Source organism: Capsicum annuum, chromosome 3, assembly GCF_002878395.1.
Source record: "Capsicum annuum cultivar UCD-10X-F1 chromosome 3, UCD10Xv1.1, whole genome shotgun sequence".
In the NCBI taxonomy this organism is placed as follows: Eukaryota; Viridiplantae; Streptophyta; class Magnoliopsida; order Solanales; family Solanaceae; genus Capsicum; species Capsicum annuum.
The window spans coordinates 23,726,721-23,750,584 of NC_061113.1; the positions used below are offsets into that span (position 1 = coordinate 23,726,721).

Below are 23,864 nucleotides of genomic sequence, written 5' to 3' on the forward strand. Positions count from 1 at the left end.
TATGATATAGAATAATTTTCATCAGTGTATATTAATATGCTAATACACAAGTTGGTGTTGGTATTGGATAGTGGTATAATGCATACTTTGATCAGTGTATAATGTATGGTATGGATGGTGGTATAATATATGGTTTGAAAATTTATGTATAGTTTGAAAATCAGAGTAAAATATAATGTTTGGAGATTCATAATTTGATTTTTCTTTAATCAAATCTTGGGTCCAAAAATTATTTTATTAAAAGAAAGAAGCCCAAGTTCACAAAAACGGTAAAAATCAGAATGACCTGAGCCCACCAAATGGCCCATGTCCGAATTTGCCCTACTATATAAACATTCCTACTCTTAGATAAATCTTCTCCCTTACATTTTATAAAAAGTTGCCGCATCTCAAGCATGTTGCCAGATTGTTGTTGGTAAAACTCTCAGCTAGTCAATCTGTTTCTTTGGGTTGTGTTCCTCCTTATGCCATGGATTTGTAGCTTCTTGCTCTATCTATCTCTTTCACTCTTGTCACTTGGTAAGTCTTCCTCTGCTTCTTTGCTCTGCCTCTTCGTGTTCTCTTCTTCATTAATAATGATTTTTCGTTGTTGATTTTAAGGTGATCGGGACTTTGCCAAAGGGACCGATGCAACACTCCATCTGGAATGACATTCTTGAATCTGGTAAGCCTTACTCCCGCGCTTCAATTACTGTGTCTGTTCCTCTTCTCATCTCTCAATTCTTCTTTCAGCTGATGTTAGGTCTGCCCCTCTTCAAGCTCGTAGATCTATTTGTTGCACCTTTCTTTGACCGCAAGATCCTCCTACCTTTGTTTTTTGGTGAAATTTTTTTTAGAGAAAAGACATAAACATACCATTAAAGTTGTCTCATATTTTCAAAAAGACATCTAAGATTAAAGCGGTTCTTTTATCCCATGAAACTTGTCTTAACCATAATATATGCACACTTTTACACCAGTTATATTCTCATCCTCAGAGAGTGCATCTCACTCCTTTATTAAATAATATAATATTATTTTTTCCATCTTTTTAATATAGTACTGGATAAAACTCTCATCCATTATTATTTTAATCCATTTCACTCTTCTATCAGTATTCCTTTTAGACGGCGAAATCATCCTGTCCCCTTTTTTCTTTCTCCGTTGAGTTTCACTTCTAGAACTTTTTTCGCGTTGACACTGAGCAATCACATGCTCTTTCTGAGATCGTAAGTTGTATAAGAGTTTGCCCTTTCTCTACTACAAATAAATTTTTTACCTCATGGTCCATAGCAAAATTTGAACCTCTGATTCCTTTGCTGCTTTCCTTGCTCTCCGATGACGCATTCTTAAATCGAACTCACTTCTCCACCCAGATAGAAATGCAAAAATTGATATAATCTCTTTTAATTGCTACCTCAATAGGTAATTGCTACCTTATTAAGTCGAGGTGTATGATGGGTTTAATCTTTCAGATCCATTAATGTCCTCCCCGACGAACATCATTACAAAATCAAAAAAAAGAAAATTAATTTTTGATATCTGATGGAAGATGAAATACGGAATTGAAGAGTAAGAAAATTGCTATCATGAATGGAGTTTTGATTAAAGTGAATAGATGGAGTAGAGACACCAATTTTTTTCTGCTTTTACATTGATGAAAGAAAACTTTGTAAATTTCTTCTTCTTTTTTTGAGAAGATGAGTTGCTTGGAGAAGACAAGTTGTTAATACCACATGGTAATTTTTATATTGATTTGGAGGTGAATTTTAACTCATTCATGCACCTCCTCATTTGTGATATTACACTTACTCTGAAAATAGGTCAAAGTGGTATATTTATTGTGGTTGAAACTCGTTTCATAGGTAATATGACTCTCGCAAATTTTAGGTGTCTTTTAAGAAATTTGAGACAACTTTAATAATATCTTTATATTTTTTCTTTTTTTTTTCATGAATTTAAAAAATAATTCAAGTTAAAGTTACATCGATATTAAGAAAGAAAAATAATAAAAGATTAAAAATTATATTTTATAAGACTACAATAAACTCAAACTCTTAAATTCATCTCGAGATTATCTCTAATTCTTGACCGATCTTATATTTTCGATACATGTTATAAGGATCAGAGTCATTTATCTTTACAAACTACTTCTTTCGCATTCTTTTTTTAATTCTTGATTAAATTTATATTTTCTGATGCTAATTTGAATGATAATTTTCGTGCCGAGATGAATGTCACTGTTCTTCTCCTGTGATTTCGGTATCTATATAACATATCTATTTTATTAATTGATGACGTGATGCTTTACATTTGGCCTTTATATAAAATAAAGCACACAAATGATAAAACTAGGAATAACGATAACAAAAGAAGAAAAATTATTCCGTATAGACATTTAATTTAATGAAATCAATGTTCCCCATTACTCATCCAATTTAAATAAAATGAGAAAATAATTAGTTGAACACCCTACTTATAAATTTGATGTCTATATATTTAATAAATGATGGATTGCAATTGATTTGTGAAACTTAAGTTAGATTAAATTATTTTTCTAAAGTGTCAAATAAGTTAGTTGAGTTAAATAAAGGCTAATTAAAATTGTTCACATTAATTAATAAATAATGGTTCATTAACCCCCGTCTAATGATTTTATAAACCTCATTCTATACTGTTATCCATTACGTTCGCATTTCTAGTTGATTTTAATTTTTTTCTAACAAATTTTAAGCTGCAAAAAATATTTTATTAGTTTGTTCTTGCTTGAGTGACTGTGTTTGCTTGAATATTCACTTCTATTTTGTTTGTAATATAGCACGTGACATGACTTGTCTTCTCTTTTTGATTTGTAAGGGTTGTACTTAAAACGCGACTCTATATTTTTTCTTTGCCATTTTGTGGCTTTTATTTTTCTTCTTCTACTAAAATAATTACATTTGTCATTTTATCTCCCTACTTCAATAACTGAAATTGTCAGCATCTGTTAAAATTCATAATTGTGACATAGTCAAAAATTTTAAATAGTTTTTATCGCCTTTGTTCTGTACTAACCCTGCTTTCAAAAGGTTGGTACAGAGGAGAAACTGATGAAGAAAGAGGTGGCGAAGGGAGAGGCCGTCTGGAAGGCGGTGGTGAAGGTGGACGTGGAGGTGGATACATAAAATCCTCGGGGGTGGGGCGAAGGTGGAGGTGGATACAAAGAATCATCAGGGGGCGGAGAAGGAGGAGGGAATGTTGTACTGTGTATATGAGGATTCATCATTCCACCACTAGCAATGGATTCCTCTGGACTGAGATGGTGGTGGTGGAGGAACAAAAGTCGATCGAGACACTTCCTAGGACATTTTTTTATTGAAGAAGTAGGAAGTCATGAACACTTTTAGGGACTCAACGAAACAGACAGGAAAAACTCAACTCTCAAAAACCATACATTAGCATTCACACATCAAGATTCAACAAAAAAAGCAACACGGAGCCTTGAGTTTTCAGGAAAAACAGAGGATTGAATTTTAGTCAAGAAAATGAACAAGAATTCACAAACAAGTTTAAGTATAAAACAAGAACACCTATGAAGTTAGTAACACCCTCACCACAATATCAAAAAAACCTTTCAAAGAAGTTTTTTTTTTTTTTTTTAAATTAGATGAAATAGAAAAAGGTCAAATCCTTCTACTTCACGAAGTGTCCTTAAGGAAATAATTTCCCTTAAGTACCCGAGGTTTCGGAATTTTCCTTCAAGAATAAAATGGTCTAACAATCCGACTATAATGGTACCTCAAATGATCGGATTCTCTTCAAACTCACTCAACAGTCAGATGATCACACGGAGTATTTTTGAAGACAAGAAATATTTTCAAGTGCAGAAAAATTCCTACTAAACCTGTGGAAAATGCAGGTTTATATAGCCATTAAGTGCCCCTTCTGAAAGGTGGCAATGGTTCACCGGAAAGGTGTATACTTTCTGAACAGTCATGTCTATCCATTCGAAAGAGTGTCTTTTCTGAACAGCCACAACCATTCAAACAGTCATACCTTTTCTCGAAATAGTGTGTCTTTTACTCAAAGAGTTGTCCCTTCCAAGCAACTTTTTATTTTTCATTCACACATATTGAACCCAACTATCCTCCACATGAATGGGGAATGGATACTCTTTGTAAATCTTTACGGAAAAGTATATGATCATCAAGCAAAGACTAATTGCATTTGGATAAATGGGTTTTCCTTTGAGCTTTTCGTAGTGAACATGTATCGAATGCACTCGGTCAATTGGTAGATTTGATATCTTTGAACCGTCGAGCTTTAATGTACACCTAGATAACACATGCCACACTACCAGCCTTTTACCATTTATGGTTCTCACAGTTTTGTTCGTTTCAGCTATGAATATGTTCCAGTCTCATGAGAGGTTAGAGAATAGACCTTTACTAACATACTCTTTGAAGTGTCTTCCACTTCTCCCTCACATAGGTGATTTCTAAACGTTCAATCCTATGGATTAAAGTATTTGTTCAAATCTACCAAATTTAGGTAACATTAAAAGACTTCACACCATAAATGTTATCCTTGTTTACTAAACATTGTCTACATCATGAGAATGAGTTGGGTATATTGACAATGTTGAACCTGTCAGACACAAATTTGTTTGATCTCCTTGAACCTAGCTCTTGGGATCTCCGGTTTGCTAGGTAGAGTTACCACTATGCTCACTTGTCTTAGGCCGTAAACTCATTTCCTTGGATGTCCTCTTAACTCCTTCTCTAGATAGGCCTTTTGTAAGTAGATCCGATACATTATCCTTTGACTTCACATAGTCAACAGTGATGATTCTACTATAGAGAAGTTCTTTAATAGTATTATGTCTCCGTCTTATATGACAAGATTTACCGTTGTACATCATGCTCCCTGCCCTACCTATTGCAACCTGGTTATCGCAATGTATACATACTGGTGCCACTAGTTTGGACCAATAAAGAATATCTTCCAAGAAATTTCAGAGCCATTCTACTTATTCATCGGCTTTATCTAATGTGATAAACTCAGATTCCAATGTAGAGTGAGCAATACATGTTTGTTTGGATGATTTCCAAAAGACTGTTCCTCCACCGATAGTAAATATATATCCACTCGTAGATTTTACTTTGTTCGATTCGATGATCCAATTTGCATCACTATATCCTTCAAGTACCACAGAATATTTATTATAATGCAAAGCATAGTTTTGAATGTATTTAAGATACTCTAAAACTCTTTTCATTGTCATCCAATGAGTTTTATTGGGATTACTCATGTACCGACTCAACTTACTAATAACACATGCTATGTCTGGTCGTGTACAATTCATGATATATATTAAACATTCCAACATTCTTGCATACTCCAACTGTGAGTCACTTTCACCCTTATTCTTTTGAAGTGTGAAACTCATGTCCAATAAAGTCTTGGCAATACCAAATTCTAAATACTTGAATTTGTCAAGTACCTTTTCTATGTAATGAGACTGTGACAATGCCAATCCTTGTGGAGTTCTATGGATTCTTATTCCCAAGATCATATCTGCAACTCCAAGGTCTTTCATATCAAACTTTATCTCAAGCATTCATTTTGTAGCATTTATGTTCGAAATGTCTCTACTGATGATCAACACCTCATCCACGTGCAAACAAACAATGACTTGGTGATTTGGAGTGTCTTTAATGTAAACACATTTATAACATTCATTAATCTTAAACCCATTTGCCAACATGGTTTGGTCAAACTTCGCATGCCATTGTTTAGGTGCTTGTTTTAGTCCATAAAGTGACTTCACAAGTTTGCACAGCTTATTTTATTTTTCTGGAACCACAAAACCCTCAGGCTGTTCTATATAGATTTGTTCCTCCAGTTCTCCATTTAGGAATACTGTTTTCACATTCATTTGATGAATTTCAACACCATATACCTCCGCCAAGGTAATTAACATCTGAATTGATGTTATTCTTGTTACTTGCGAGTATGTATCAAAGTAATCAAGTCCTTATTTCTGGTTGAAGCCTTTTACTACAAGTCTAGCCTTGTATTTGTCAATAATACTATCCGTTTTTATTTTCCTTTTAAAGATCCATTTAGAACCTAAAGGTTTATTTTCTGGAGAAAGATCAACCAATCCCCACGTATGGTTGCTTAATATTAAATTAATCTCACTACTGACTGCCTCTTTCCAAAAGTATGAGTCTAACGACGACATCACCTCTTTAAACGTTTGAGGCTCATTTTCTAAGAGAAATGTTACAAAATCTGATCCAAATGAAGTTGACGTTCTTTGACGTGTACTATATCTTGGATTCTCATCATTATGTACATTCTCACTTGGTTCATCTCGAGGTCGTTTAGACCCTTCACTAGAATGTTCATGTCTAGTTTTATATGGATAAATGTGTTAATAAAATTCAACATTATCTGATTCAATTATCTATTTTCATTGATATCTGGATTTTCGGATTTATGAACCAAAAATCGACATGCTTTACTAGTTTTAGCATATCCTATAAACACATAGTCCATTGTCTTAGGTCCTATCCTTACTCTTTTAGGCATAGGAACTTGGACCTTCTCTAGACACCTACACACTTTGAAATATTTCAAGTTGGTTTTCTTCCTTTCCATTGTTCATATAAAATTAATTGTGTCTTACTATGGGGCACTCTGTTGAGTATTCAGTTAGCTGTAAGGATAGCTTCCCCTCACAAGTTTTGCGGTAAACCTGAACTTATAAGTAAGGCATTCATTATTTCCTTCAAGATTTATTTTTTTCTTTCCACAATTCCATTAGATTGAAGTGAATACGAGGCCGTAGTTTGATGGACAATTCCATTCTCTTCACATATTTATGCAAAGGGAGATTCATATTCTCCGCCCCATCACTTCTTATCATTTTTATCTTTTTCTCCAACTAATTTTCAACTCCTGTTTTATATTGCCTAAACGCATCTATTTGTTTCATCCTTATTGTTTAGCAAATAGATATAAGTATATCTAGTGCAATCGTCAATAAAAGTTATAAAATACTTTTTCCCACCACGAGATGGCGTTGACTTCATATCACAAATGTCAGTATAGATTAAATCTAAGGGATTGGAATTCCTTTCAACGGACTTATACAAATGCGTAGCATAGTTTGGTTCCACACACGTTTGACATTTTGATTTATTACACTCAAAGTTTGACAAAACTTCTAAGTTAATCATTTTTTTCAATATTTTATAATTGGACATGGCCTAATCGTTCATGCCACAAATCATAAGACTCAAGCAAGTAAGAAGAAACTTAACTTTTATTGATTTCAACTTTCATTTTGAATAGGTCCTCTGTGAGGTAGCCTTTTCCTACATACACTTCTCCTTTACTAAGTACAATTTTTTCGAAAATAAATACACATTTGAATTCAACTTTGTCAAGAAGTGATATAGAAATCAAGTTCTTTCGTAACTCCGGTACATACAGGACATTGTTCAATGTCAACACTTTGCCTGATGTCATTTTCAGGCAAACTTTTCCTGTTCCTTCAACTTTAGCAGTTGCAGAGTTGGCCATATATATCTTTTCTTCACCTTGAACCTGAGCAAAAGCAGCAAATAACTCCTTATTAGCACAAACGTTGCGGATGGCACCGGAATCCATCCACCATTCTCGAGGATTTTCCACCAAGTTGCATTCAGACAGTATGGTACACTGATCGTCCATTTCTTTCTTGGACTCAGTCATATTTTCTTAGTCCTTCATTTCTTTCTTTGGGGCACGACAATCCGTAGACTTGTGGCCAATCTTGCCACAATTAAAGCATTTTCCCTTGAATTTCTTCTTGGATTGATTGCTCTCCTGTCCAGCTTTCTTTCGCTTTTTGGAGTTATTGTGGTCGTCTTCTACAATATTTGCTCCACTTATTGCAGAATTTCCTTTTAACCTTTTTCCTGCGGCTTTATTATCTTCTTCAATGTAGAGTCTTACTATAAGATCTTTGACTTACATCTCCTTTCGCTTATGTTTCAAGTAGTTCTTGAAGTCCTTCCACATAGGTGGGTAACTTCTCTATTATTGCTACGACTTGAAACACCTCGTTCGCGATCAAACCTACAGTTAAATTCATGTGAACATTAAGAATATTTTTAATATATTCAAGTAAGGTATTCAACAAAATCATACTTTCCGCGAGGAGAACGTTGATGATAACTTGCAGTTCCTGGACTTGCGATACAACAGACTTGCTGACAATTATTTTAAACTCTAGGAATCTTGCAATGAAGAACTTTTTGGTTCCCGCATCCTCCGTCTTGTACTTTCTTTCCAGCGCTCCCCATAACTCTTTTGTCGTCTTTATTTCACTATACACGTTGTATAGTTCATCTTGGAGTCCATTTAGAATGTAATTCTTGCATAGAAAATCTAAGTATTTCCACACCTCCATAACGACAAATTTCTCCTGGTCTGAAGTTCCTTCAGGCATCTCAGGAGCTTCTTCAGATGTAAATCGTTGAAGACATAAAGTTGTAAGGTAGAAGAACATCTTCTGTTGCCACCTTTCAAAATCTATATTCGTGAATTTTTTGGGTTTCTCCACCGGTGCCATTGCCGGCGGAGCATTCGTACGACTCGTTGTGGCAACATTAGTTGTTGCCACAGTCGTTGCAGTATCATGCACTTGACTGTCAGTAGTCATTTTCCTGTCACAATAAGACAGTAACTTTAGTATATCAAAATACTGTTAATAAAGTTGCAGCAACTTTAAACACCTCTTGTTTCTAGTTTAACGGCGAAGTTTTTATGACTTCCAATCGTCAACCGAGTGATCTTTAACTTGTGATGAAGATTTTATTTCTTCAAATCACTAGTTAAGTTCAAACGGAGTAGAAAGCTAAAAACTTTAATCTCCAGAAACCAAGCAATACAGATTTCAAAAAAAAATTAGTGAAAAGAAAATTTCACCAAACAAGAATTTTTTTTTTCAAAATTATTTTCTTAAGATTGTTGTTTTCGGGTGCACAAAATCTGTATTTCGGCACAATAACTTCAACACAAGTTCAAGTATAAAACAAGAATACTTATGAAGTTAGTAACACCCTCAACACAAGATAAAAAAGACCTTTCAAAGAAGTGTCTTTTTTTTTTTAGAAATTAGATGAAACAGAAAAAGGCTAAGTCCTTTGACTTCACGAAGTGTCCTTAAGGAAATAATTCCCCTTAAATACCCGAGGTTGCGGAATTTTCCTCCCAGAATAAAATGACCTAACAATCCGACTATAGTGGTACCTCAAACGATCAGATTCTCTTCGAACTCACTCAACAGTCAGATGATCACACAGAGTATTTTAGAAGACAAGAAATGTTTTCAAGTGCAGAAAAATTCATACTAAACCTGTGGAAAAATGCAGGTTCATATAGCCATTAAGTGCTCCTTCCGAAAGGTGGCAATGGTTCACCGGAAAGGTGTATCCTCTTTGAACAGTCATGTCTGTCCATTTGAAAGAGTATGTCTTTTCTGAACAGCCACAACCATCCAAACAGTCATACCTTTTTCCAAAATAGTGTGTCTTTTACTCGAAGAGTTGTGTCCCTTCCAAGCAACTTTTCAATTTCCATTCACACCTATTGAACCCAATATAATTAGTATAATTTTCTTTCGAAGGGGTACTACAACATAATGCATATATAGCTACATAATATGTCGTAGCTAAACATGAAAAAGTCTGTGGCTAAACACTTTAGTCACAAATTTTGTTTCCGTAGCAAGAAGTGGCATAATTAAAATATAGCTACAGAATTTACATGGCCTGTGGCTAAGGACTAATACTTACAGCTATAAAATTATTATGTTTGTAGCTGTGATAGTAATAAATTCTTGCTATGAAATATATACTTATAGCAAATAATTTTACTCTTTTGCCCCGACAAGTAAAATTTATAGCAAGTTTTATAGGCAGAATATGTTTTATTATGGCAAAAGACTAGATTTGCTATGAAAACTAAAATAAGTGGCTATTTTATATTTGAGACTCCTAATAAAAATACTTGTATAGTAGCTATGAGTTAGAAAATTTGTGGCTATCAACTAAAGAATTTGTCACAAATATTTTTATACATGGCTAAGAATTCATTATTTATGTCATGAAATACATAAATTATAATTATTCTTTTAATTTGGTATGAAAAGTAAAAATGTATAATTATATTTTTGGTAGTATATATGTGGCTAAACTATAAAAATTCATTGCCATAAATAGAAGAATATTTCAATAAGCATTATTAATCACAAGAATTCATATAATTAAACTAAAATAAAAACTATTAAAATCCAAAATAATTTTCAACAATTTCATTTTTATAAATTAAAGAATTTTTTACTAGCCTTGTTCTTCGGAATGTTACATAATCTGGCTACGAATCCCAAATAGTTGTCAAGTTATATACAATTGTTACAATTTTGAGAATTGTCATAATATAAAATTATTTTAAGACAACATCTTATTTGAATCCAAAGCAGCATGGTCTTCTCTCTCTCCTTCAATGTTCTTGAACTGCATCTTAACTTGATCAATATCCATTCTAAGTTGTCTTTTATATGTTCTTTTTTCACTAATATATCTATCAATAATTGCAAAATATATTAGCACCAAGAATATCAAGAATAATGATTATAGTGTGTATAGATAGAATTTCGATAGAAAAAATATGTCTTAGATACTTCATTTCTAAATGTTTTAATCAATAAAAACAAGAAAAAGTGCGAAGCAACCAAAGAATCAAAAAAACTTGCACACTTTATAAACTTTTTCAAATCTATTGTTATAGATGTCAAATTTTAATAAAACAATAGTAATATACTCAATGTAATCTCACAAGATGTCAATTTCAATATTAATTCTTTAAAACCTACATGAATAGAAAATTACCTTTACTTGGAGAATTCTATATTGTAACGCCTAAAAAAAAAAAAAGTTATTTAGCAAAACACTAAATAAATAATTTCAACTCAAATTATAAATTGAAATACGGGTTAGACGAATGGGGAGGTGAGGGGAGGAAAGAGGGGAACAACAATGAATTGGGGAGAGGGTAAAGGGATATGAGTGTTTGTTAAGTGAGAAGTGGTATTAGGTTATAAAATTATGGGGGGGAATTTTAATCTTTTGAATTTTTTTATTTTTGGGGGGAGATTTTGGATTTTGAAATGGGAAGGGTGGGGGTGTGGCTGGAGGAAACTTTTTTAACATGGGACGAAAATTCTCATTTTATTAAAACAAAAGAAATCCAATTGTATTAAAACTTAAAACAAAAGAAAGACAATGATAATATTTTCTCTTTTGGCCAATTGTATTATATGTATATATTTTTCTTTCTTTTTGACAAATGCTATATATGAATTTAAAATACCTTTTTCAATTTCTGAGGTAGGAGTAAGGTGTGTATATATTCTACTCTAGTTAAATTCACTTTATGGAACTACATTGAGAGTGTTATTTTATATAAATTTAGAATGATTTATATGAATTACAATGTCAAGTTTAAAATAGAAAATCTTAAAACAAAATAAAATTGTGAATATCATAAAATGTACACAATCTTTCTATATAAATCGGAGAAATGGAACAATATTTTGATAACAAGTATCAATTACCATAAAATCAATTATAAAAATTATTTTAAGATAGAAATTTAAAAAAAAAATATCAATTCAACTTTTTATATATTAACAACGTGAATTCAAATTCAATTTAAGCTCTCTGTTGTGGTGGAATCATACTTCTACAATATTTGATTATTTCAATTTAATTTAAAATTAGGATATGAATTATACTTTTTAGTTAGAATTGAAAAAAGAAAAAGTATATGAATTTAAAATGAATTATATGGATCAAAGTTTCAAGTTTAAAATAGTAAATTCAAAAATAAAATAAAATTATCAATATTAGAAAATCTACCTATATTAATAGGTGAAACAAAATAATATTGAGGTGGCAAGTGTCATCCAAACAAAATTTCACGTTAAAAATTATTTTATGATAATTTTTTTTTAAAATGTCACTTTAATTCATTTTTATATCAATAATATGATTTTAAACTCAAATTAAAGTATGTTATTCCAGTGGAATATACTTCCAAAACATTCAATTATTTTATTTGAATTTAAACAAAAATATCAATTTTGCATTGCAATTTATAGTTTAATTAATTTGAAACTATAAAAATTACATGAATTATATGACTTAAATGTCAAGTTCAAAATATAAATTTTAATAATAAAATAAAATTATAAATAAAAAAATCAATTAAAATGTCAATGTACATTACTTTCTTATACTTTCTTATACAGTGTATGTATCTTAATATAATATCTTAAGTATATTCGTTAAAGGGTCGACTTATCTATTTATATTCTAGATTAATTCATATTGCATCAAAACACTCATGCAAATATTACATATAAAAAAATATAAGAGGAGAATAGATAACACAAAAGATATTATAATATAATTTTTTTTTAATAGAACATAAAATAAATACTTATAGTTTAATATATTCAAATAGTCACATACATTTACAAGTATTATAATTCCGTAATAATTTAACAATATATGTACATCGTAGAATGTACATACTAATATCATGTATAATATCTCTAGATTTATTAAAGTTTTTATGAATACTTTTAAAAGAGTAAGTGCTCCCATATTAAAAAATATGCACTTAATTTAAAATAATAAAGCACCAAGCATATATAAACATCTTTATAACTTTCAGTAAAAATATTTGACTATGCAATTAATAAAAATATAATAAACATCCAAAAAATCACGTTGCAATGAAAATAAACTATTGAGATGACAAGGTAGAAAGGAAGTTGATAATTTTAAAGTTATAAGTAGGTTTATAAAATATTTATTATTGGCGATTATACTTTCTTTTGTATTTTAATTTTGTTATTTAAAATTTAATTATTATTTTTTGTATATACACAATTATTTTGTGTGTGTATTACCTATTTATTTAAATTATATTTAAAGCTTAGAAGTAAGATCAAATAAATTTGAATCGGGATGATGAAGTACCAATATAATTACTAAATTTTTAAAAGTATTGTCTCAATAAATTATGTATGAACCAAATAACAATTTCGAAAATACTTGACGAGGATGAAGTTTGAACGAGACTTATTGAAGTTCTCCTAATTTAATGTTAGTTAAAATAAATATAATCAAATATTTATTTAAAACTTATAAGCTATAAAATTGAATTAAATTAACAATTAATGCCTCTAATCACATTAAATTGATAAACATATTATTGTGATAAAACAAGTTTGAGTCAAACAACAATTTCAAAAGAACATGATCAAGATGAAACTTTAGAAAAATTTGGTGAAATTATATTTATGTTCTATATAATTAGTTAATCAAAATTAATTAGATATGATCACTTATTTTTTGAAATTATATTCGATATTCAACAAATAGACATATAGTATTGAATCAAAATGAATGTTTAACACCTCTAGTTACACTATAATAGTATCAGTATGCAATAAATCTCAACTCGTAGTAAAAGATAATTATTAGCCATCAAATTTTGCCATAATATTAAATTTACGGCTAAATCATTTGTCATGACAAATAATCATAGCTATTATTAAGTCAACTATCGCCATGAATGATTTTATTAGTAATCTAAGCAAAAGTATTTGTTTAGTTATATTATTTTATTTTAAATAATCCTTTTCATTGCTAAAAAGTCATTATTGCTACAACAAGTTTTGATACATGGCAAAAATAAATAATTAGCTACGAAATTTTATTGTAGCAAAATATTTATGGCTTTATCATTTAACTATTGAAATAATTTTATAAAAAATTGAAGTAAAAATATTTATTCATCCATAATATTTTATTTTTAAATATTTTTTGTGGCTGAAAGATTCTATTATTACAATACGTTTCAACTTGTAACAAATATTAATAATTAGCTACGAAATTTTATTATTGAAAAAAAAAAAAGATGTGGCTATATCATTTGATTATTGCTACAAGTTTTATAACCTGACGCAAAAAAAAATAAAAAAATTAGCTACATATTTTACCTCAAATAGTTTCTTGTGGCTAAAAGAGTTACTACTGCTATGATAACTTTTATGGTGTGACAAAAACTTATGAGATTAGCTACAAAATTTTATTGTAGCAATAAATTTGTAGCTAATTAGTCAATTATTACCACGATTACTAATTACTGGTAGCAAATATGAGAAATTAGTTTTGTCAATTTAATTTGTGTGGCTGAGAAATTTTATAAATTAGTAAATAGCTATGGGATTGAAATTTTTGTGGCTATTACTAGATAATAGCTACGAAATTTAAATTCATAGCTTAGATTTCATAGCTATAGATACATTTTCTTGTAGTGGGAGTTCAATGAACCCGCATTATAAAGGTTGACTCCGCCCTTAGGTGTCTGCCAGACCTGTTGCGTCAAGATAAGTTATGCATCCATACCCAAGATAGATAGGTGTTGCTTGATATATGTAGAATAAAAAGTTCAAGTATAGAAAGATTCAACATTAATTAAGAAAAAAAAGTTCATAACTTTAATACTCTTAAAGTATTTGTTCGAGATTGTAGAGTGTCTGTTGATGATATGTTATAAAACAAAGACAATAAAATGAATGTGCCAAAGAAAAATATATGGAGAAAACCTGATATATTATTTAATGTGTTGATGTATAACTTAAATTAATTGATTTACTATTTATTGAAGAACATAAGCTATTATGCAAGATTTATCCAATTATAAATCTATCCAAATTGTAAGCCTAATTATAAGTTTATCTAATTTTAAGCTTGTCCATGAAATAATGTAATGAACATCTGTAATACATTGATAGCTATAACAGGTTGAGAAATATAGATCTTTATCTATACGTATGATCAAGAGTATTGAAATGGTCAGCTAATTATTGTACAACACACTATTTGTTTTGGTCCAAAATAAGAATATAAAACAACCAAATAATATAAATAGGAAAAAGGTAAAAGAGCCAATTAGTTTTGTATATAGACTTGGGTCGAATTTTAGTTGAATTTGCATTTATTAGATAAAAAAGTAAAAATGAGAAAAAAAGATATATGAAAGTTGATATACCCTCAGTAAAACTTATATAATATTACACACTATTATATAAAAAAATAGATTTCATCTTCTTCGTTGAATTCAAACATTAGGTTCATTCAAAAGTTGCACCAAATTGTTCGAAATTTCAAATTTAATTTTTACAATATATACTCAATTCTTTTATAGCAGTGCACACTCGAAACAAAGTTTATTTACATAAATCGATGTAATTTAACATGTTCTACTTCTTCTTTGAGTCCTTTTTGAAATTTAACTCAATTTTGTTTAAATCACTTCAAGTTATAAGTTTTGAAGTTCTACTAATGTTTTCAATTAATTGAAAAAAAAAAAAATGCTCAATAATGTCTCTAAGTAGACACATTACAATCAACAAGCAATCCATTCAGGTCATCGATGTGGTCCAACTTAATTCGAAGTAAAATAATGTTATTTCAGGCGTTGAACTCGTTAGAATAATGAGTAGCAAAAAAACTTATGATAGTAGATATTGGATTTTAATGTAATCCATTGATGATTCATTTGAAAAAAAATGCCCCCAAGTTTCTTTAAAAGAAAAGAATCTATGTAGATTATTAACCATTAATAATCACAAACATTTGGACAAATTTGAGAAATTTATGCATGAATTACAAGTGTAATTGAATCAAAGTTTGAGGAGAGGAAAAAATATTAAAAATATGAATAGTGTTCACACACACAAAAAAGCAAACTATTTGAACTCTAATGGATTAAGCAAACTACGTGGACTTGAAATGTTTTAAATGCTAATAGTTATAATTAGGCTACAAACTGAAATGTATTTTTTTTGGTTCTATACAATTGAGCCATTTTTATTAAGAACTTAAATCGACTATATTTTGTAACGTAACCTCGTTGGATGTACTTTTATGTAATTTTTTGTTCTTTTTACTGAATTAAAATAATTAAAGCATTTACAAATTTGAAAATTTAAATGCGACCTTATAATTAAAGTATTGAGAATTTGAAAACTTAAATTAGTCGATCTTTAATTATGTAATTTGGTTGTCAGACTAATAAAAATAATCTTTGACTACATTCTTTTTTTTTTTTTTCTAAAAAGAAAATATTACTATAACTAATTGCAATAAATATTTTTTTCTTTTTACCAAATTAAGAGATATTGGTGTAAAGAAAAACACAATGGAGCCATAAAATCAAAGAAGAAAACTAGATTATGCCACCTTTATGAATGTTAGCAAAAAAGGCAGTGCACCTTCTTCTTCTTCAGGGAGGGTTGAGACTTGAGGAAGAGAGGAGGTTAAGGAAGAAGAGAGAAATCGAAAGGCAGCAAAATTAAGGGAATCACAGAATAGGATTCTTCAGAAAACCCAAAAGTTAGCTTCTGGCATGAAGGGTCATGGATCAACTAGTACACCACATACATCTCACAGAAGAATTGCCCCTTTGACAGAAAATCCGTTAAAGAAGCCAACACATTTTCATGGCAAGTTGACGTAGGATGTTAATTCTGGATTTATTTACCTGCCAAGTGATTGTTTGATCATTATATGTTCCAATTGTTCTACGTTGGACTAGTTACCTGATTGTTTACTCCCTTCGTTTCAATTTGTTTGTTTGATTGACTCAGCAAGGAGTATTTTCTTTTAAGTTGTTCCTTTGTGTGTGAGGATTATTTGTGAAAATACTATGATATGTTAACATTAGGGACAAACACATGGTTTTACATGGAGATTGCTAAATATTCTGTAATTTGTATGTATTCTGCAGATTCAGAAATGAATTACCAGATCCGTCAGCGCAGCTAAGGACTTTGTCTTTAAGAAAAGAACCTGATCGGTATGTGATTCTACTTTCCGTTCTGCTGGTCCTTTCGCTTGTATTCTACCTATTGATCGACTATTGCTTTAACGGTTGTTGTTATATTTCTCATGTTAGATGTAGCTGAGTGACATTGTTGAGAATTAGAAGTTTGAGTGCAATGACTAACATCTATGAGGAATGAAATGACTTCTGGTTTAGTAGTTACTTAGTCTGCTGTAGAGTGGGCAAGCGTTTAGCGCATCCTTTTCTGGGGGAAAGCTTATACGAGGCAGGTCCTAGTTAATAGATTGAGTAAGCTTATCTGATGTTGCTTAAATGTTGTGTGTTGCATATCCTGATTTCATTTTTGAGTGCTATTTGCATTTGAATTTCTTTTCCTTGGAATGGGAGACTGCACTTCCATTGGCTTTCCACAAGCATTTTGATGCATCATATGGAAGTGCTTTTGGAAGGATTTTGACTATATGTGAGCAATATATATACAAAGAATTATTGAATTGGAGAAACTGCTGGGCAGAACAAAGCTTTTGAATGAGATGTTATCTTGATGTCTTTTCCACTTTTCTTCAGCACTTCACACTTTGTGTAGATTGTGATACATGAAACTCCAGGTTGTCGTCAGAGCATTACTGTTGTCATTTCTTCTAAGAACGATTCCTTTAAGTGTGCAGCTTTACGAAATACGCAACTACCTCACTGGAGAAAATGCACAAGCCTGAACTATATGTTGAACCAGACCTTGGAATTCCGCTTGACCTTCTTGATATGAGCGTATGTTACGTGCTCTCTCTTTCCGTTTTCCTTTAGCATCACATTATAATGGAAAAATTATCTGTTATTTTTACCTTGTTTAGTCCTCCCAAGGGTGTAAAGATACCACTTGCTCCAGAAGATGAAGAGTTGTTGCATGATGACGATCCTATAACCCTCATCAAGAAAGTTGAAAATTGAAGGAAAAGTGTTTTTAACTCTTGAATGAAGGATTGGTGACATTGACTAACAAATAGGGTCAAACATCATTAGTAAACTTGATTAAGTTAATTGTAGACTTGATTAATATTTTCAAAACTTTCTAATCTTTTCAAAAATACAAATCAACCCAACCCACACCCCTTTCAATCCAAATCAACCACTCTTTCCTCTCTCTCGACGGCTTGTCTCAACTCTCTCCCAACCAACAGTTCTGTAAAATTTCTCCCTTCAACCCCTGACGACAAATAGTTGAGCTTCGAGTTCCCCTCTTCAATTCAATCAACCTGTCTCTCATCCCTCTCTCGACAGCTTCTCTCAACTCTCTCCCAACCAACTATTCTGCAAATTTCTTATTTCAATCCTCGGTGACTTCAACATCCGACTACAAATAGTTGGGATTCCAGTTCCTTTTCGACTTCAATCGGCGTGACAGCCTTGCTCTCCGGCCACAACAGCTTCGAATTCTTCATCGGTCCTTTTCTTCTTTCACAGGTAAAAATTTATGGCCTTTTTAGTTTTGAAGAAAACAAGGAAGTTGAGCCAACTTCTCTTAGAGTATTGATTAACAATTTCAATATTTGTTGCACTAATTTGAAATGCGGTCTGAATTAAACCCTAATTTCTAGTATTTCTTCTCTTCTCTTCTCTTTTCGAAGTGAATTATGATATTTTGTTGTTTGTTGTGTTTTTTTGAAGTTTGATTTTTATTGTTTATGTTTATAAAAACAAAAGGACAATTTGGTTTGATTTGTTCTGTTCTTGTTCATGGTCAAAATGGTGAAATTTCTGTTTTTTGTTTAACAAAATCGTGCTACTGTTTCCTCCGATAAATTACCCATCTGGTGCAACATATTAACCATCTGATGCAATAGATTCATCATATAATGCAACAAATAAACCATCTGATACACCAGAGGAACCATCAGATTACAATTCTGATGCAACAGATTAATAATCTGATGCAACAACTTTCCATATGTTGCAACATATTAAGCTTCGGATAAAAAATTCGATGCAACTAATTAACCATCTGGTGCAATGGAAGAACCATCAGATTAATGATCTGATGCAACAGATGAAACTCCTGTTGGATAAAATCCTACCAACTTTTCCTATAGGAAAAGTCCAAGACTTGATTTTCAACTGATCATTCATCTGCCGCGATAGACGAATCTATGTTGGAAGAAATCTAAATAATATTGACCGTTGATAATTGTTCCAACAGATCACTCATGTGTTGCAACAGATGTGTGACCTGTTGCACAGACCATTCATCTTTCTCAACAGATGAGTGATATATTTTGTATTGTCGCAACAGATTACTCAGTTGTTGCTACGGATTATTTAACTATTCCAACAGATCACTCATATGTTGCAACAGATGATGTCACAATAGTTTGTGATCTGTTGAACAGACCATTCATCTTTCTTAAAAGATAAGTGGTATATTTTGTATTGTTGCAACAGATTACTCATCCGCTGCAATAGTTTGGTTATATGCTGCAACAGATATACTACCCGGTGTAACAGATTGGAGATCTATTGCAACTGTTATTTTACTGTTTTGCTTGTTTGATTTACTGTTATCCTTTTTTAATGATGCATTAATCAATAATAATATATTATTTTATGTTTCTGTTAATTTTAGATAATATGATTCCCAAAAGAACAGAAACTGAATCAAGTCCAAGTAAAGGAATAAGTGAAGCAGCTAGGCTACATCCACTACTCTATGAGCTTGCTTTACAAGCGTTATCTCAATCGGGAGCAGAATATGATGAACACGGGGAGGAGGAATGTTTCAAAAGAGATGATGCAGATGCTAATAGCCCTTCCACCGAAGAGCTGGTCAAAGCCTTCAGCATTGACCGTTATTCTATGAGAATGCAGTGCGATAGTGCCGCAGATTTAATGGGTGATTTCGTGGTTAAGTCAGCCATGGAAAAATCTTTTGACGCCTTCAGAAAAATACTTCGAGAACAAAAATTGGATGCTTATTTCAGGGACAGCTGCTTTGAGAAATATCTTGATTTACCGGAGGACAACAATGCTCGTTTCCAAATGAAAATGGTATATGAACTTCTCAAACGTAGGTTTATGTATGAAAACAAAGATAAGATGGATGAGGTGTGGATAAATTACTGTGGCATGCCTGTTCATTTTGGTTGGAAGGATTTTGCCATAGTTACTAGACTAAAATGTTATCCTCCTTCTCAACTTATACCTATTCTAACCCAAAAAAAGTACCCCGCACACCCAAAAAAAGCAAAGGCAAGTCGTGTGATCGTGATGACCTGGTGTCCATTGTTGGTCCAAGCGTCAAAAACAAAAATTTGATAGAAGTATTAAAAGGTAAAGGACTTTCAAAGAAGCACAAGCAGTCATTGTGCTTGGTTTGGTTTGTACATAATATTCTTTGGGAGAGAGACGTTAACAACAACATAAGCTTCGGTTTAATAAAGCTCTCCGAGTATCTTGAGGCGTTTAACAGCTATCCATGGGGTATAAAAGCTTCAAAATAACTGTCAAATATTTGTTGACTCCGTTAGCGCCAAAGACAGTCAACTTATATAGCTTCCCATGGGCTTTCATGGTAAATGTTTCTTTCTTCTATTATGATATCATTCATTTTTTTCACTCAATAATGGTTTTGATTTATTGGCGTTATTTTATAGGCTTGAGCATTTGAAGCCATTTCTTATTTGAGACAACAAGTGAACTACCAGGAAGGAGTTTCCTGTCTAAGAATCTTGAGATGGTTGTCGGCCAAAACTCATAAAAATGCAAAATTTCTTGATCTCTTCACCCCCCTAAGGATGTAGTAAGTATAATTATAATTAATTTTTTCTTTTAATTAATATTTTTTTTGAATGATCTAATCATCATTCTAATATATGTAATGATTTATGTTAGAATGTCCATCCGTCACTAGTTCCGACCAATCGAGAGTTGAAGATGCCATTTTTTCTTACTTTACGGTTTGTGCAAACTTTATCGGACCCTAAGGTCATCGACAGAATAAAAATAGAATTGTTTGGAGCAATAACCATTAAAAAAAAAATTTTTGGAGGGTGGGCTTGTTGTTATTGATGGAGCTGTTGGTGGTGGTAGTGGTGCTGCTGTTGATGCTAATGATGCTCCTCTTACAGTATTTAAAGCAAACCATTATGAGTATGATCATACTGGTTATACAGATTTTGCCTCTCCCAGCGAATGTTCTGCATGCAAATGTCAAGACTGCAGGGCGAAACATGATGTAGTGATTAATCCTATTAATGCATTAACTGCTTCTGTAAAGGAATTGACATCTAAGAGGGGTCTCATTCCACCAAAGAGAATTTTATTTTCATCCGCTCCATTAGAGATTAGAGCTAAGAGGAAAAGGAGAGTGATTTCCAGGGCATTATCAGGCATCCAAAAAACTAAAATTGTAACTCCTCTGTCTGCGTGTTGCACTGAGCAACGTACAATGTCCAAAGGAGAGCAGTACGATCTGAAGAAGGTGAATATATTATATGTCTTCCAACTGACAAAACAAACAGACAAATATTTGTTTCAACAGATAACACATCTACTGAAAATTATCAAATAGATATATACATCTGTTGCAACAGTTGACTAACCTATTGCACCAGATACTTTATCTGGTGCAACATATGTCTCATCTATTTTAGCAAATCAAACAGCTCTTCGTACATCTTTTATTTGTACCAACAGACGACCTATCTTCTGCAACAGATGATTCATATGTTGCAATGGATGGTTCATCTGTTAAAAATTATCACACAGGGTTTTCCTCATGTAGAAATTTATCTCAACAGTTGATTCATTGTTGCAACAGAAATATAATATGTTTAGGACAATTTAAAATGGTAGGAAGACCTATTTGATTTGCTAGAAGAGATGAGTTATCCTTTTCCATTTTGTTGTATCTCCGTGATTAGCATTGACCAATTCTGGCTTTCCAGATGGATGTAGAAGAAGCTACTGCTGAACAACATTGACAATATGATACTTTTTTTATGAAAATACAGAGAACACAAAGCGCAGAAATCGTACGCAAGCGACAATAAAGATCCACGACGAGCAAAGTCGAATTCCATAGCACCGGATGAAGAACAACTTGTCCATACTGAGTAGATCTTTATATCTTGAGCCTGTCTAAGCAATCCTTGGAAGTATACTTAAATTGTTGTTGATGTATTTGTTGAGATCTGTACCCATAACAATTTTTTTACATTTTATTTATTCGTTGACTTATTTCAGCTAATTTATGAAGGCTTCGATTTATTTTATTTTGTCTACGAATTTTATTTATTCATTAGATTTGAACTTATTAATTGAAAAAGAATACTAGATTCAAATATCGCAACAGATAATGTATCTGTTGCAACAGATGACACATCTATTGAAAAATTCGAACAAATTTAGACATATATTGTAACAGGTAGGTGATCTGTTGGAATTTATCAACAGATGACACATCTATTAGAAAAAAAGAACATATTTAGACATATATCTGTTGCAACAGATGGACTTTATCTGTTGCAACAGATAGCACATCTATTGAAATAATCGATTAGATTTATACATATATTGCAACAAGTAGGTTATCTATTAGAATTTATCAAACATGTCTTTCCACTGTTGCAACAGATGGACTTTAGATAAAAATATCGAGATAATGCAACAGATGACCAACCTATTGCAATAGATAAACTATATGTCAGAATAGGTAGGATAACTGTTACAATGGATGGAGAATCTATTGCATTATAAAAATTCAACTTTTGTTGGACATAAAAAATTACCACTACATTTAAAAAGGTTAAAGTGAATTGAAATAAAAAAGATGCAACCCATCGACAGTGTTCAGTTCAAACACCTAAAATAAAATAGGCATCAAGTAGACATGTTCATTTTAAAGACGTAAAATAAAATAGGCATCAAATGTGTTAGTATCAGTCCTGACACATTTTGCTAACTTGCCATCCCTTGGCCCCCCACGGTCCTCCCCCCCCCCCCCCCCCATTGTCTTATATATTCATCTTCCTCCTAAAATTTAACCCTAAATTCCCAAATCTTCTTCTTTATCGTCATCTTCTTTTATCTATCCAAATTATTTAAATTATTACTTCCATTTTTCCCAACTGACCTTGACAATGTCAAGCGCATCTTCCACTATTTTTTGTGATAAAGATTTTCGATATTGTAAGTGCGGTCATGAAGCTCTGTTAAAGACTTCTTGGACTCAACAAAATCTGGGCCGTAGGTATTTTACTTGTAAGAGTTCAAAGGTAATATTTTTTTATTTAATTAATTGATTAATTATTGACTTGTAATTATTTTGTAATTGTGTTCTCTTTTTTATAGAAATGGGTGGATGTGATTACTTTCCCACATACCTTATTTGGTTATTTGAATGCAAAAGCATGAACTTTGAATTCCTAACGATGTTATTGAAGCTTCTTTTTGTAGTTCTTGAACCCAGAAACTTGAATTCTTGGTTATCTTGAATAAGGAATGGTGAAACCTTGGATTTATTGGACTCAAGGTTGAAGCTTTAGGGTTTTCTTTGAGAGAAATTTGGTGAATAAAGAGCATAATATTCCTAGAATAAGGTTAAATCGTCTATTTTCACGAATTAGGGCGAGAATAATTGACTTAAATGCCCTTCTAAAATTTAAAATCATAATTGGAGTTCGATTTTGAACCTCTGCGCGATGCGGTGCTATCGTGTTGCATCACTGGAAACGGAAGAGTGCGAATTTGCATTTCATCGTGACGTGGTGCTATCGCGTTGCGTCACTGGAAATGGATGAGTGTGAATTTGCACTTTACCACGATGCGTTACCTGCTCCCCTTGATTTCTAGCGCGACACTGGCTAATTGTGATTTAGGGGCTCACCGTGATGCGGTGTAATCGCGGTAAGTTACTGCCTCACACGAAAAATGCC

General features: G+C 31.9%; 1 protein-coding gene across 4 annotated transcripts; it reads left to right on the forward strand.

The window, feature by feature from the left end:
- Positions 1-373: 373 nt before the first annotated feature.
- On the forward strand, positions 374-22,126 carry LOC107866441 (protein PAF1 homolog). Of its 4 annotated transcripts, XR_007053478.1 has the most exons (5): positions 374-519; positions 601-664; positions 16,882-16,950; positions 17,607-17,706; positions 21,942-22,126. XR_007053478.1 is itself a non-coding variant. In XM_047409209.1 (4 exons), the coding sequence occupies exons 1-4, from the start codon at positions 16,501-16,503 to the stop codon at positions 21,978-21,980; spliced, it is 315 nt and encodes a 104-aa protein (XP_047265165.1). In that variant the 5' UTR covers positions 16,185-16,500; the 3' UTR covers positions 21,981-22,126. The 4 variants fall into 4 exon arrangements, 2 of the variants coding, with proteins under 2 accessions (XP_047265165.1, XP_047265166.1); XM_047409209.1 differs by lacking the exons at positions 374-519; positions 601-664 and adding an exon at positions 16,185-16,607; XR_007053479.1 differs by lacking the exons at positions 16,882-16,950; positions 17,607-17,706; positions 21,942-22,126 and adding an exon at positions 1,455-1,734.
- The last annotated feature ends 1,738 nt before the right edge of the window (positions 22,127-23,864 follow it).

Coding starts and splice junctions, on each gene's coding strand:
- LOC107866441 (XM_047409209.1), top strand. CDS start 16,501: ATGAAGGGTCATGGATCAACTAGTACACCACATACATCTCACAGAAGA. Junction 16,608..16,881: donor CATTTTCATGGCAAGTTGAC/GTAGGATGTTAA, acceptor TGTATTCTGCAG/ATTCAGAAATGAATTACCAG. Junction 16,951..17,606: donor TTAAGAAAAGAACCTGATCG/GTATGTGATTCT, acceptor TTAAGTGTGCAG/CTTTACGAAATACGCAACTA.